This window comes from Felis catus, chromosome C2 (genome assembly GCF_018350175.1).
Source record: "Felis catus isolate Fca126 chromosome C2, F.catus_Fca126_mat1.0, whole genome shotgun sequence".
In the NCBI taxonomy this organism is placed as follows: domain Eukaryota; kingdom Metazoa; phylum Chordata; class Mammalia; order Carnivora; family Felidae; genus Felis; species Felis catus.
In genome coordinates, this window is record NC_058376.1 from 153,757,097 (window position 1) to 153,769,278 (window position 12,182).

The 12,182-nt window shown below is 49.5% G+C and overlaps 1 protein-coding gene across 5 annotated transcripts in view; it reads right to left on the minus strand.

The window, feature by feature from the left end:
* Positions 1-12,182, minus strand: part of STAC (SH3 and cysteine rich domain) — a 138,438-nt gene that overhangs the window by 38,396 nt on the left and 87,860 nt on the right. For all 5 annotated transcript variants that reach the window (XM_011286318.3, XM_019810967.3, XM_011286319.3 and 2 more), the window contains exons 3-5: positions 8,783-8,883; positions 7,126-7,207; positions 5,857-5,972 (exon numbers count right to left, since the gene is read on the minus strand). In XM_011286318.3, the coding sequence (XP_011284620.1) occupies positions 5,857-5,972; positions 7,126-7,207; positions 8,783-8,883 (299 nt within the window). The remainder of the gene's footprint in view (positions 1-5,856; positions 5,973-7,125; positions 7,208-8,782; positions 8,884-12,182) is intronic.

The window sequence follows — 12,182 nt, forward strand, 5'->3', positions numbered from 1 at the left end:
GTGTCCACATGGCCATTCTGTTCGTCACTTTCAGTACGGTAGCCAATCGATTACATGAGAGAGTCACCAGTTCATTATCAAATAGGCTTTCTTGCTAGATGAGTGTGCCCAACTGTAGGGGAATGGAAGTGTTCTGAGCACACTGAAGTTGGGCCAGGCTAAGTAAGCCATGACGTTCCGGAGCTTAGGTGTAGTGGGTGCATTTTTGATGTGACATTTTCAACTTCTGATGAGTTTATCAGTATGTAACCCCACTGTACGTTGAGGAAGATTTGTATTAATTATAGAGAACAAGATGGAGTATTGAGGGATGCATTACCTAGGTATGAGTTAAATGCTATTGCCCTTGCTGCAAAATTGTTTATGTAATACTCTTCTTTTTTTTTTCTTTTAATACGAGAAGCTATAGTCATTATAGCTTATAGCTGGTCAACCTAACCTGCTTAGGTTACAGAAATAACAACAACATCTCCTCTAAGTGGCTAATGGTTACTGATCATTTACCACTTGCTGTTTTATGTTCTATATGTATATTATCCATTTATTCTTCACAGTAATCTTATGCTAGACCTACCTATCAGGTAGGGATGTGGAGCCCAGGGAGAAATCAGTAACTCTTCTCCAGGTCCCACAGCTAGTAAGTGCTGGAGCTGGGGTCTGAACCTCTCGTGTTGTCTCCAGAGCTCACGCACTGTGCTTTATCCAGCGATGTGGGGCAGCGGCTCACATGGGCTGGTGACAGCCTTCATGGCCATCCCATTGGGGGCCTGAAATAGGCCTGGGTGGGAGTATTTACACCACCGAAATTGGCCAATGATACAGATCAGAGACCAGCCCCAGCTGCCAGTTAAACACTCAGGGGCGTACCCCTGATTGCCGATGCCCCAGCTTTCATCTGCCCGGCTCCCTCCTCTTTGAAAGGGGAAATCAGGCGGCCTCAGAGGAGAGTCACATTTTTAAAACAATTTGTTTGTATCTTAACAGAGAGGAACAAGTTTGCCTTCCCAGCCCATCCAGGGGGCTAGAGCACGTTAGCATCACCTTCTAGAGACGGATTTTTCTCACAATTTAGCTTTAGGCTTTTCCCCAGCCATTCTTACTTTCATGACACATCAGAAAAGAAGAAAACAACACAGACGTCACGGGGTCTCTAAGTCACGCATCCCCTGCTCCTTTGAGGCTCACTATTTCTGACCAAAAGTTGCTCTTATTATGTTAATTTAATCTGATGAAACTGAAGAGTGTTCGCACGCTAGCCAAACCAACTCCCAGAAAGTTTTCGAATCCGGTTTCTGCTGGCCTTCCCAAGCCATCAAGCCCTTTATACCCTAGGACATTTGAAAGCACATTAAAGGAAACAGAATGATTTCGAAACAGCCAGGCAGCGACTTGCCTACAAAGTAAAGCCGGTGTTTCGACAGCTCTGGAAGAAAATAAACGCGTGGGACAGAGCTTTGCTATGTGGGAACATGTTAGCTCTAGGACATAACGAAACTGCAAGGAAGGCAAGCGACTGAAGTTCATTACCACGTGACCCTGCAGGAAGGAAGCAACCTCGTTTTAAAGTACCGATCAATTGTTTCTGTTTTCTTCACTGAGGCAAGGTGGACTCTGGGGAAAGAGCGGAGTGACAGATACTGAAGGACAATTTGATCTGTCTTCGCCTCCCTGCAGCTCTGAGAACGACGCCTTCAGAGAGCACAGTTCCGAGAAAATTTCCTGGCAGAGCCGGTGGCAGGAAGTTGAAATGGGCTGTGATGAATGGATACCTTATTGACATGCAGAAAACCATGGCTTTTGCCCTCGAAACCAGGCTGTAGGGTCCAGACATGGCTAGAAACAAAACCACTTTAGACAGAAAAGCAAACCGGACATCCCTAAGTTGTCTCCCTGATGGTCTTGCCATTGCTACCATGACTAAAAAAATATGGAGGCGGACACGTTATGTTCATTGCCTACGGTGGAGTGTTTCTGAGGAGGTCTCCTCACCATGGGTTCAGCACAGTTCAGAACGGCGGGGGCCAGGGACAGCCATGTGCTGCTGGTGAGGCCACCTCGGGGCCACCTCTGGGGAGCCCCCCGTCTGCTCTTGCCTCCCTGGGCTGCTCTTCCATTTGCCTTTTTCCACTAGTGCGAGTATCAGCCAAGCATGGGAGATACACGTGCTGCACGTGGACTGAGGATACGCTGGCTGTCACCAGAGACTTGAGAAAGGCCCATGCGAGCAAGCAGGTAAAGTGGACGGGGGTCCCTCCACTCCGGCCGGAGCAGTTTGTAGTTTTCTTTTGGACAGAAGTCTTGACTCGGAAGGGGTGAATGTGGCCTTGGGGGAAGCACCTTAGTGGCAGTGATGGCCCTTCTCACTCTCCTAACAAAGAAGATGCCACATGGTGTGTGGGGTTAAGGACATGATCTGTACCTGGATCAGTGGTTCTCAAACTTGGGTGGGCATCAGAATCACCCGGAGGGCTAATGAAGCACACAGAACCCCCAGGCTTGTCACAGCAGGACAGGGCCCTGCTCTTTATATTTTTACAAAGCTCTTCAGTGGATCCAGATACCCCCCCTGCCCCCAAAGTTTGAGAATTGGTGGTATAAAACAATAGAAATTAGAGGCCAATCGAGAGTCCTTGTGTTTGGGCAGCTTAGTCTAGTTGAAGGAGAGAGAAAAATGAAACACGAAAGTGCAAAATACCAAGCAATCTGCAAATCACTGTGATACATGAACTGGTTGCTCTGGGCACCCAGGGAAAGGGCACCTGACCCAGACCTGGAAGAGAGATGTTGTCTACACAGAGGTAGAAACAAGATGTGGGCAAGGCCCAGCAACACTCAGGCGATGTGAATGGGAATAAAGGATAAGGACATCCAAAAATGCTCTCCCCCGTGAAAAACACAAGAACACGGGCAAAAAGCATCCAAATCAACTTTTTCAAAACTCCAGAAAGCAACCAGTTCTCTGGGAAGAACGTGGCTACCTAGAGAGTTGCAAAGTGTGCTCAGTGTTGGGAACATGAGTAACGAGAGGCTGTGTGTATCTTTGAGGGTTCTGAGGTCAGCCTTGAAGAATCCCTTAATTCTTCAAGCATTTCCTGAGTGCCCCCTAGGTGCCAGCCCCCCGTATAATGAGATGACTAGGGAACAGAGAGCCCTGATGTCTAGTCGCTGGGTCTGTAATTTTGGAAAGAGAGGCAAAAGCAGACAATTATGTTTCAATTGTCTCTATCCTATAAGAAAGGAAGTTTTTGAAGATCCAGGCGGGGAGCAATTCATCGTGCTTCGGGGAGTCTGAGAACTCTTCATGGTTTGTGTAAAAAAAAGACCAACAAGTTGGTCTTAAAGAACTTCAACTAGGGGAACGGCAAGTCCTAAGATGGAGATGTCAAAGAGTTTGGTGCATTCAAGGGAAGGTGGGTCTTTAGGGCAGTGACAGGCCTCAGATGCCATGCTAGAGTCTGGGCATAAGCAAATCAATACAGTGTTTCAATTAGGAACCCTGCACAAAGAATTTCTTCAAAAGAAGACAAATCTGGAGGTACTGATACGAGTAGACTCGAAAGGAAGAGGGGAACACAGCTATTTCTTGGAAATAATCTGGGTGAGAGATGGTGGGATTCAAACCTCCAGCACTGGGGACAGAGACAAAAGGCACTTTTGATACACATTTCTGAGTTCTGAGTGACAGGACCCAATCACCGATAGGGTATCAGTTTAGCTTGGACATGCTGATTTAGAGATCTCTGTAGGACCAGTCTGGTACTTGGACAGGAGGTTAGGACAATAAGTATCTAGAGTCATCAGCTTTAGACATGGTGCTTGGACCAGTGGAATGTGAACGAGATAACCACGAAGAGCATGGGGCACAGAATGGCCAAGCCAAAGCAGAGCCCTCTGAACAGCCCTGGCTTAAGGAGTGATTGGAGGAACATCAGAGGAGACGGGCTGAGCGGGAGAGCAGGGTGGAACCCTGGGGGAGGGGGTGTCTAGCCTCTTACAGAGCCCAGTAATCGGCCCCATTCGGGGATGGCCTGGGAACTGCCCTTCTCGGACAACACACCTGCCTTTCTAATGGATTACACCCTTGTTTCACTTCATAATAACAACTCAAATTCAAGGGCTAGATGCTTAATGAAAATAACATAGCGGCAACTGCCACGTATTGGGTGCGAGGCCCTATGCTAGAAGCTTTACGTATACTCTTACTGTTAACCAACCCACGTAGCAGCCGTAACCAATGTATATGTAAGATAAACCCCATCCACATGTACTCTGTATGTTTTCATCACATTGAGCAGCACTTTTACCCTTCTTTTAGGAAATGAGTTAACGCTGCCACAGGGACTGCCGATTTGATGTACAGCCTCCCGAGGGAGATCATGAGGGTCAAGGACCTTAAAATGTCACAACTTACACCTGCGCTGCTTGACCGCAACGTCTGCCGAAACATACTCCATCTTTACTCCGAAATCCCGCAGCGCTCATGTGACTTAGTTGGTATCATACCCTTCACACGTACGTTCTTATTCTTAAGAAAAACGGTACAAGACCTGTAAGAGTGGATTTCTTAAAAAATGCTAAAGAATGCCACCCGCCTTCTTCTCTATTGCATTGGTCTCCTGTGACAAGTTGTGAATTCTGAGGGTAGCAAGCCACGTCCTCCACTTCTTGGTGTCCTCTACGGTGCTCGTGAGCTGGGGGCACCTCGTTCACGTTTGCCGAGCAAGACGGAGAGCGGATGGACGTCAGTTTTGTGTTCAGCCGGGACACAGAGTCGAACAAGTTTTGGTTCTTCCCTCTTAGCAATCAGTGGGATGCATGAAGAACAGGGCTTTCAGGGAGTTTAAAGGTGGCATCTAGGGTAACCATGTGGCACCAGAGGACCTGCAATCCTACCTACTCAGCCACCCGACCTCCGTATCTACCCACAGACCACAATCTAGGTTATCCTGTGGATTAACCTGCACCCACTGAGGGAGCTGCTTCAACTCAGCCCCTGAGGACCCCTCTCAGGGGTAAGCCCCGCCCTTCTCCCACGATCCACGGGACCCAGCCGGGCAGACCACCTGGCGGTTCATCTGTGCCCGGAAGCCCCAGTCTAATAGGGGATGCGACGGTAGCTGGGTGAGAGCTATCCTACCCGGAACATGCACTGGCAGGACCTTGCCTCTGCAGGAGGGATGGTGGCCTTCAGCGTGATCTGCAGAGCTGTATGGCATCTTGGGCCATTTATAGAAATTCTGGTTGGGGTAGCCAGCTATAGGATGATGACAGCATGCAGGGGGGATGCATGGGAACAGTGATTTTAGAGCAAGTAAAATGTTGAAGCGGTGTTTGGGAGGGTGAGTGTCCCATGGAACCAGGCCCCCACTAATGATACAGCTCAAGTGCCTCTGGGGAGGGGGCAGCTCTCATGTGAAGCCCAGGGAAGTAACTCATCATACGGAGAGATGACTGAGAAAGAGCTGTAGTTTTGAACTGGGATGTAGCTGGAAGGAGAACTGGACACAACTGGGACGCTCCTGCTCCCGCTACTCGTTGGGTGAAACCTCTCTGTGTGTTGACCGACACGTTGTTATCTATTATCGGTGGAAGGGGAAGGTGGGGGGAGTGCATGGACAGTCAAGGAGCAGAGGCCAAGAGCACGGTCTTTGAGGATGAGAGTAAAATGATCCCTGGGTGCTGGCCACAGAAAGGCAAGTGGCCCAAGGCATCTGGGACTTCCCTTCAGAGGCTGCCTGACTCCCGACAGACCTGCCCTCCTGACGCATTTAGGGGGAAACCCATCGCTGCTGCGGTGCCCGAGGCCCTCCCTCCCAGAGCTCTGCAGGTGGACCGAGGGAAGAAGGGGACAATTACAGAGGTTCTGTGAGGCGAGTCAGAGCCACTGCCCGAGCTGCCCTTCTTTGTTCTCTGGGCCAGGGAGGTGCCGAAGCGGAGGGTCTCGTAGACAGGGTCCACCTTATTGCCACAGGCTGCAATGGAAGAGAAAGGTCGTCTGAGTGACAGGTTTCCTCAACTTACCATCAGGGATGCAGCCAAGCCTTTATCACATCTCCTGGGTCAACAGCCTTTGAGAAGAAGCCTTTGTGGGGAAGACCCACTAATCCCTGGGAAAATGGAGCTCTGTGTGGTCGGGCTTTCCTGGAAGATTTCCCACCCCTGTAATAGGTGCTCATTGGCCAGGTCCTTCCCCTGCACCCATCACTTACAACCAGAGCTCTCTGCTCCCAGACACTTCCTGATTCGTTGGTTTTCCTCATTTGTTATCTGTCCCCAGGACTCCAACTTCAAGGTTCTTCCCAGGGACCAGCTTTATTTCCTCTAGGGTGAGGTTTTGCTCACCAAGGTGTGAAGCCTTGAGCGAGACACAAAGTCTGCAGTAGAAGGCAAGTGTTGAAAGAATTGGGCATCACCGGGCCTCGTGAATTTCTCTTTAAAAGCTTTCTGACTTATCCATTTCTAGTTTAAAACTCGCCCCCCATCCAAAGGCAAAAATAGACGTAGGGATTCTCAGAGAGAGAGAGAGAGAGAGATGGAAGTAAACCGAAAGATATTGTTAAAGAATAAATTCAAGCCAGAAATATCTATACATATAAGACATCTTTTTGGTCCTCATTAAAGAATAAGTGATATTCACAGAGTTCCTTCCAAACATTGGTCTATCATTTACAATTATTTTTTTTACAACAATTATGAAAAGCAGCCTTTGCTGTTCTCCCTTTACAGGGTCTGACAGGTTGGGTAAAGGGTCCAGACACACAGTTAGTGGGTCAGCGGGGAAGCTGGGCTTCGAGTCGGCTCTGTGAGATGCTACACTCCATGCTATTCCATCCCAAAGGAATGGCATTCCCAAAGGAACAGCATTCCCAAAGGAATGGCTATTCCCAAAGGAATAGCATCTCAGCAGCCTTTGGGACTTGGGTGTTTTTCAAGCTTCACCAGGGAAAGGAGAATTTGCTCCACCTAATGTATCCCCTCCAGCAAAGCCAACAGTCGTAACCCAATCAGCCAGCAGACAGACGCACGAACACACCCCACTGGGCCTGCGGTCCTGGGAGAACAGCAGCCGTGAATGCGGACCATGCTGCTCAAAACCCAGCTCGGCCCATCAGCGTCCCAACTCACCGATGGGCATAACTTCTTTAATGCATCCAAACTGTTCGTGAATGAGCAAAGGGGAGCTGTAGTAACGCCGAAACCCTTTTGGCTGGAGAGAGAATGAGAAAGAGAAGGGCTTAATGTCACTGATGAGATGGAGAGAACCACACAAGAGCTCTGAAGATAATACCAGCTGGTTTCGCCAGGGGCACCCCTCTGTCGCCCTTTAAGATGCTGGCTTGTCCTACAAGTTATCCCCGGGGGGGCGGGAAGTACAGGTGGCAGTAAGCAAGCTACAATTGTACCTAGAAAGCAAGCCCCAGCCCTGTCCTTCCCTTTCTTGCCTCTCCTCCTTCTCAGACCATAGCAGCCTCCCTTGTGCCCAGACTCCTCTCCCATCATCTCATCTCCCAGGATCCAAATGGACTGGCATGCATTATTTCAACGTGGCTTACTATTGAGGTTTATTAAAATCATAAAAGGCCTGGAAGAGTGGAAGCCGACCCGACAGGGAGGCCGTAAGGCCCTTGTGTATATGACAAGCTCCACCCAGAGCCATCTGCCTTGTGTTTTAGACTCTGTTATGTTTTTCTGACCCCTCATTCATGGTCTTTGCTTTGGCTTGCAGGCATCTCCATTGGCCGAGGAGGATGGGATCAGGTGAGGCAGGGGTTTTAGAAAAGAGGATACTGCCAACCAGAGTAAGGAGATGAACTCGCTAAGAACCTGACTAATTATATCCCAGTGTTGGAAGGGAATTTTGTGGCCCAGACCCTACTACAAGTCTAGAATCCTCTCCGATATTCCTGGAAGGGGGTATCTTCCTTTTTTTGAATACTGCCCGTGATGGGGAGGGGGGCGGGGTTGGTGGGAGGAGTGCTCAGTAACCCTGAAGGCAGGCCTTTGGTGACACTGTCTCTGGTTGGTAAGACTTGGCATCTACTGATCCTCAGTCTTTTCCCTGGAGCCACAGAGCAGGATAGAATTCCTCAGGTCTTAAATTTTTTTCAAGATCGCTGTCATAGCCTAAGTATCTACCTCTAGGGTAGACATTCTCGTCCCTTCGACAGCTCTTTGGCCATCCTAGTTTCAATACCCCCAAAAGAGGTTCCTTTTAATCAACATGGGGTGGCAGTACCGAGCCCACACTCCCAAGATGGTAGACCCGCCCAGAATGGGCCAGGGCCATCTGACCTTCCTGGCTTTGGCCGCCAAGATCTGCCAAAGTGGTGTGTCAATTTTTATTACTCTCCCCATTTTTGAACGCGGTGGTTAATCTCTCTCCCCTTCTTGACATCCCCGGTGCTGTCAGGCAATGGAGCACTGAGGTGACTAGCCACCCTAGGTTTTCTGGGCTGACGGGGTTCCCGGGATGCCCAACTTTCATCTTTAAAACACGGACGGTCCCAGGACGTGGGACTTCTGGTGCTGACGTTGAAAAAGTTCCAACCCGGGACAAGTTGGCCACTCTGTTAAAGACCCTGAGCCCTTTCACATGGGGGGCGTCTGTCTCTTAGGTTGATAAAGCTCCTCTTCTGGTTGATCATTATGCCAATAAGGAAGCCCGGTTGGCAGCCCTGCGGTTCTGGGGCCGCCTTCCTAGTGTCCGGCTACCAGGGTGCCGCGGGGAGGGACCTCGGGACGTGCGGGGGGTTCTGGGCTCACTCCTGGCACCAGCCCTTACCAGCTTGCCCATGCACCGCTGGGGTGCTAGGCCATCCATGCACTTGTGGTGGAGGCTCATCTTACAGGCCTTGCAGCGCAGCCCATGCTTAGCGTTTGCTCCTGTCAGACACGCGCGAGCTTCGGTTAGGATGCGACCCCCCTTTACCTGGCCGACTCGCATCAAGTCCCTGAAAGAGTGGTTGCTCCCCAAACCCAGGTACTTCTTCTCGTCCGTCACTGTCGCATGATGTCTTGGAATGGACAAGATACTGTGGCCCATTCTTTTCCCTTCTCCCACCTCTTCTACTAAGGTACCAGTTCTGCTTTCTTCCTGCTCCCTTCCTCCCCATCGCTCCAGAAAATCTCAGCCTCCTCCATTGTTCACTCAGCTCAGGCTGGTAAGTGCTGGTCTCTCTACCCTTCCTACAGGCCGCCTGTCTCTGTTCTTCTCTACGTCTTGCCAAGTAGTGGAAGTGCTGGAAACGTTGCCCATTTTTACCCGCGTTCCTCTCACAGAGTCTGAGCTGTCAGACAGATTCTCAGCAAAATGGCCAACAAAGGGGGAAGAGCATGGTCTGTGTGCGAGGGGGGCTGACGGTACTTAGCGTGGGGACAGGGGACTGGATCCGACACCAGCCATTGTCTGGCAAAAGAGGAAGAGGAGGTGGGCAGCCGTGAGAGCACTGCTACAGGAGTCACACAGCCTCCTGGGACAGGAGGCATCAGGGGACAGGGCGTCATGATGGGGTGGGAAGAAAGGAGGAGAGGAGGAGAGAGGCACCCTGGGGACCGCGCTGTGGCAGTGAGGCTCAAGGCAGCAGGGCTGGGGGGTAGACAAGATGGCTGGTGCGGGGGCCTCAGGGAGCTGGGAGGGGTGTCGGCCACCTGCAGTCTGTGTGTTACAGAGCAGTTGCAGGGAGACTAGGTGAAGATATCAGTGCGGGACGTTTGTCTGTCTCCACTTGGTCCAAGACAAGAGGTGCGAAACAGAGCGAGCTGGTCGGCTCCTAACAGGCCTCAAAAATGGGCTGCCAAAATGGAGTGTAGAGCTCTTGGATAATTGAGCACATGAAGCACATTAGAAAAGGTTGAGGGAGGCGCCTGGGTGGCTCAGTCGGTTAAGCGTCTGACTTCAGCTCCGGTCATGATCTCACGGTCTGTGGGTTTGAGCCCTGCGTCGGGCTCTGTGCTGACAGCTCGGAGCCTGGAGCCTGCTTCGGATTCTGTGTCTCCTTCTCTCTCTCTCTCCGCCCTTCACTCCCCCTCCTCACCCCCCGCTCATGCTCTCTCTCTCTCTCAAAAATAAAATAAACATTAAAAAAGTTTTTAAGAAAGAAAAGGGAGAAAGGTGGGGGGCTGGAGAGGGTGCCCTTGTGGAGCCACTGAGGCACTGTTACTTTTATTGTGCCCCTTCCACAAAATGAGAAGGACAGGGCCTTCTTCTCTACTGAGTCTTACTTGGAGTGGCATTAAGGAGATGATTTTAAAAGCTTGGCTTCTGTCTCCTGGAGCCTGTGGGACCCACAGCTGCGGCTGTGAACGAGGAATGTTCACACGAAGAATGTTGTTCAAGAAGACCACTGGGGAGGCCATGGGACTCCCTACATCTCACAGGCATTATTAATACGTACATATACCCTGAGACACGAGGCCTCAAGTATCCCACGGCACCCGCAGCTGACTCCCGAAGCGAAATGAGGAGACCACCCCAAGGTCACGTGGGAAACACAACCCTCTTCTCTGCCGTTGCCTCCTGGGCTCTTGTCCGGACAAATTCCTAACTGAACTAGTTTATCTGTTTTCGTCTTCCTCCCGTGCACACACAGGGACCAGAACAATCATTTACAAACGCACTTGAATCACCTCCCTCTCTTGTGTAAACATCTTTCAGTAGGTTCTTCCCGTCTTTCTGATATTATACAAAATGCTCAGCAAGGTGGGCAGGCTTTGGATGATGTGGTGGGAGCCCGTATCTGCCTTGATCTCAGGCCCATGCCCTTGTTCGCTATGCTCTAGCCACATGGCCTTCTGCAAATCCCCTGGATGCACAAGCTCTTTAATTCTTCAGGGTCTTTCACACACGCTGCCCTACATACCTAGAACACTGTCTCTATTACTCTCCACTTGGCTAGCCGGTGAAGAGACCTTTGGGTCTCTTGCCATTTCTTCAATGGAGCTTTCTTGGCAACATTCCCCCTTTTCTGTCTAAATGATCTTTTTTATTTTTTTTTTAATTCTTTCTTACAGCACTCTGTTGTTATTTTTTCCCCAGGCTTTATCACAATTATTTATTCGAGAGTTTGTTTATGTATGCCTTTCCTCCTGGGCTGTGAACCCAATGAGGCTCAGGGCTGTGTTTGCTCATTTGCTACTGTGTACCCAGCTCTGACTACGACATCCAATAAATATGTGTTAAATACATTAACGAACGAATTCGCTCATGGTCGCACACGTACCGAAACAGGGGTGATTGCTTTAGATAATGAAGTGGAGTTGATTCATTGATGGTGTAGAAACGGCATTCAAGGGCCGGGAGAGGACTTGAAGATCATCTGTATGTACGATTTCGTTTCGCAGATGAGAAGCCTGAGGGTCCAGGTCAGAGGATGTATTGCCTAGTTTCACTTTTCCACTACTTGACCCCAAGCTTCCTCGCTTTAGCGGGGTTAAGGTACAGGAAGATATGAATGGGGCTAATTAGATGATAAAGAAAAAAGGAAGTACAAGAACACGATATTCAGCTGGGAAAAGCAATGGGCAAACTCTTGTCTGACAAAGACCCTACAAGCCCTTCAGGAGGTATTACCGGAAAACTCCCTTTGAGCACATATCCTTGAACACAAAGCGCGTCTGCTCTTACAACCACAGAACGTCAGAGTGACATGTAAACAAACCAGAAATTACTGGGGATGTGTGCTTAGTCATAAATACTAGCTGGAAAGCCACTCTTCCTTTTTTGAGAGTAACCACTTAGCCAAAAGACTACAACGTCTTCAGCATATTGGACTTTTGAAAGCAACTCCTTATATTTTGTTTTCAAATTAGAGAACGCTATTTGTGCCCTGGGAGAGAATGTAAGTAAAAGCTTCGAAGAGGAGTTATTTCATTGTGTGCTGAACTCTGAAGTAGCACCATTATATAGTAAAGTTTATTTTCCTTCAGACCTGCATCCCATAATTTCAGTTTTCCTTGTCTGTTCTAATACACTCCGCTATCTGAATGAGTCAGATCACCAGCAATTATTTGATTTGAGGTGTTCCTATGTCTCCTGTGCAGTAACAGGACTGACTGAAGAGGAAAGCCTGTATTTTGTGGCTCAGAGAATAGTTCAAAGGAATAATTCACATCACTCAGTGGTGTCCGTTTACCGTAGCAAGATACGGGGAAGCTCTGGTCTGACTCATTATTAGTGACCTTCA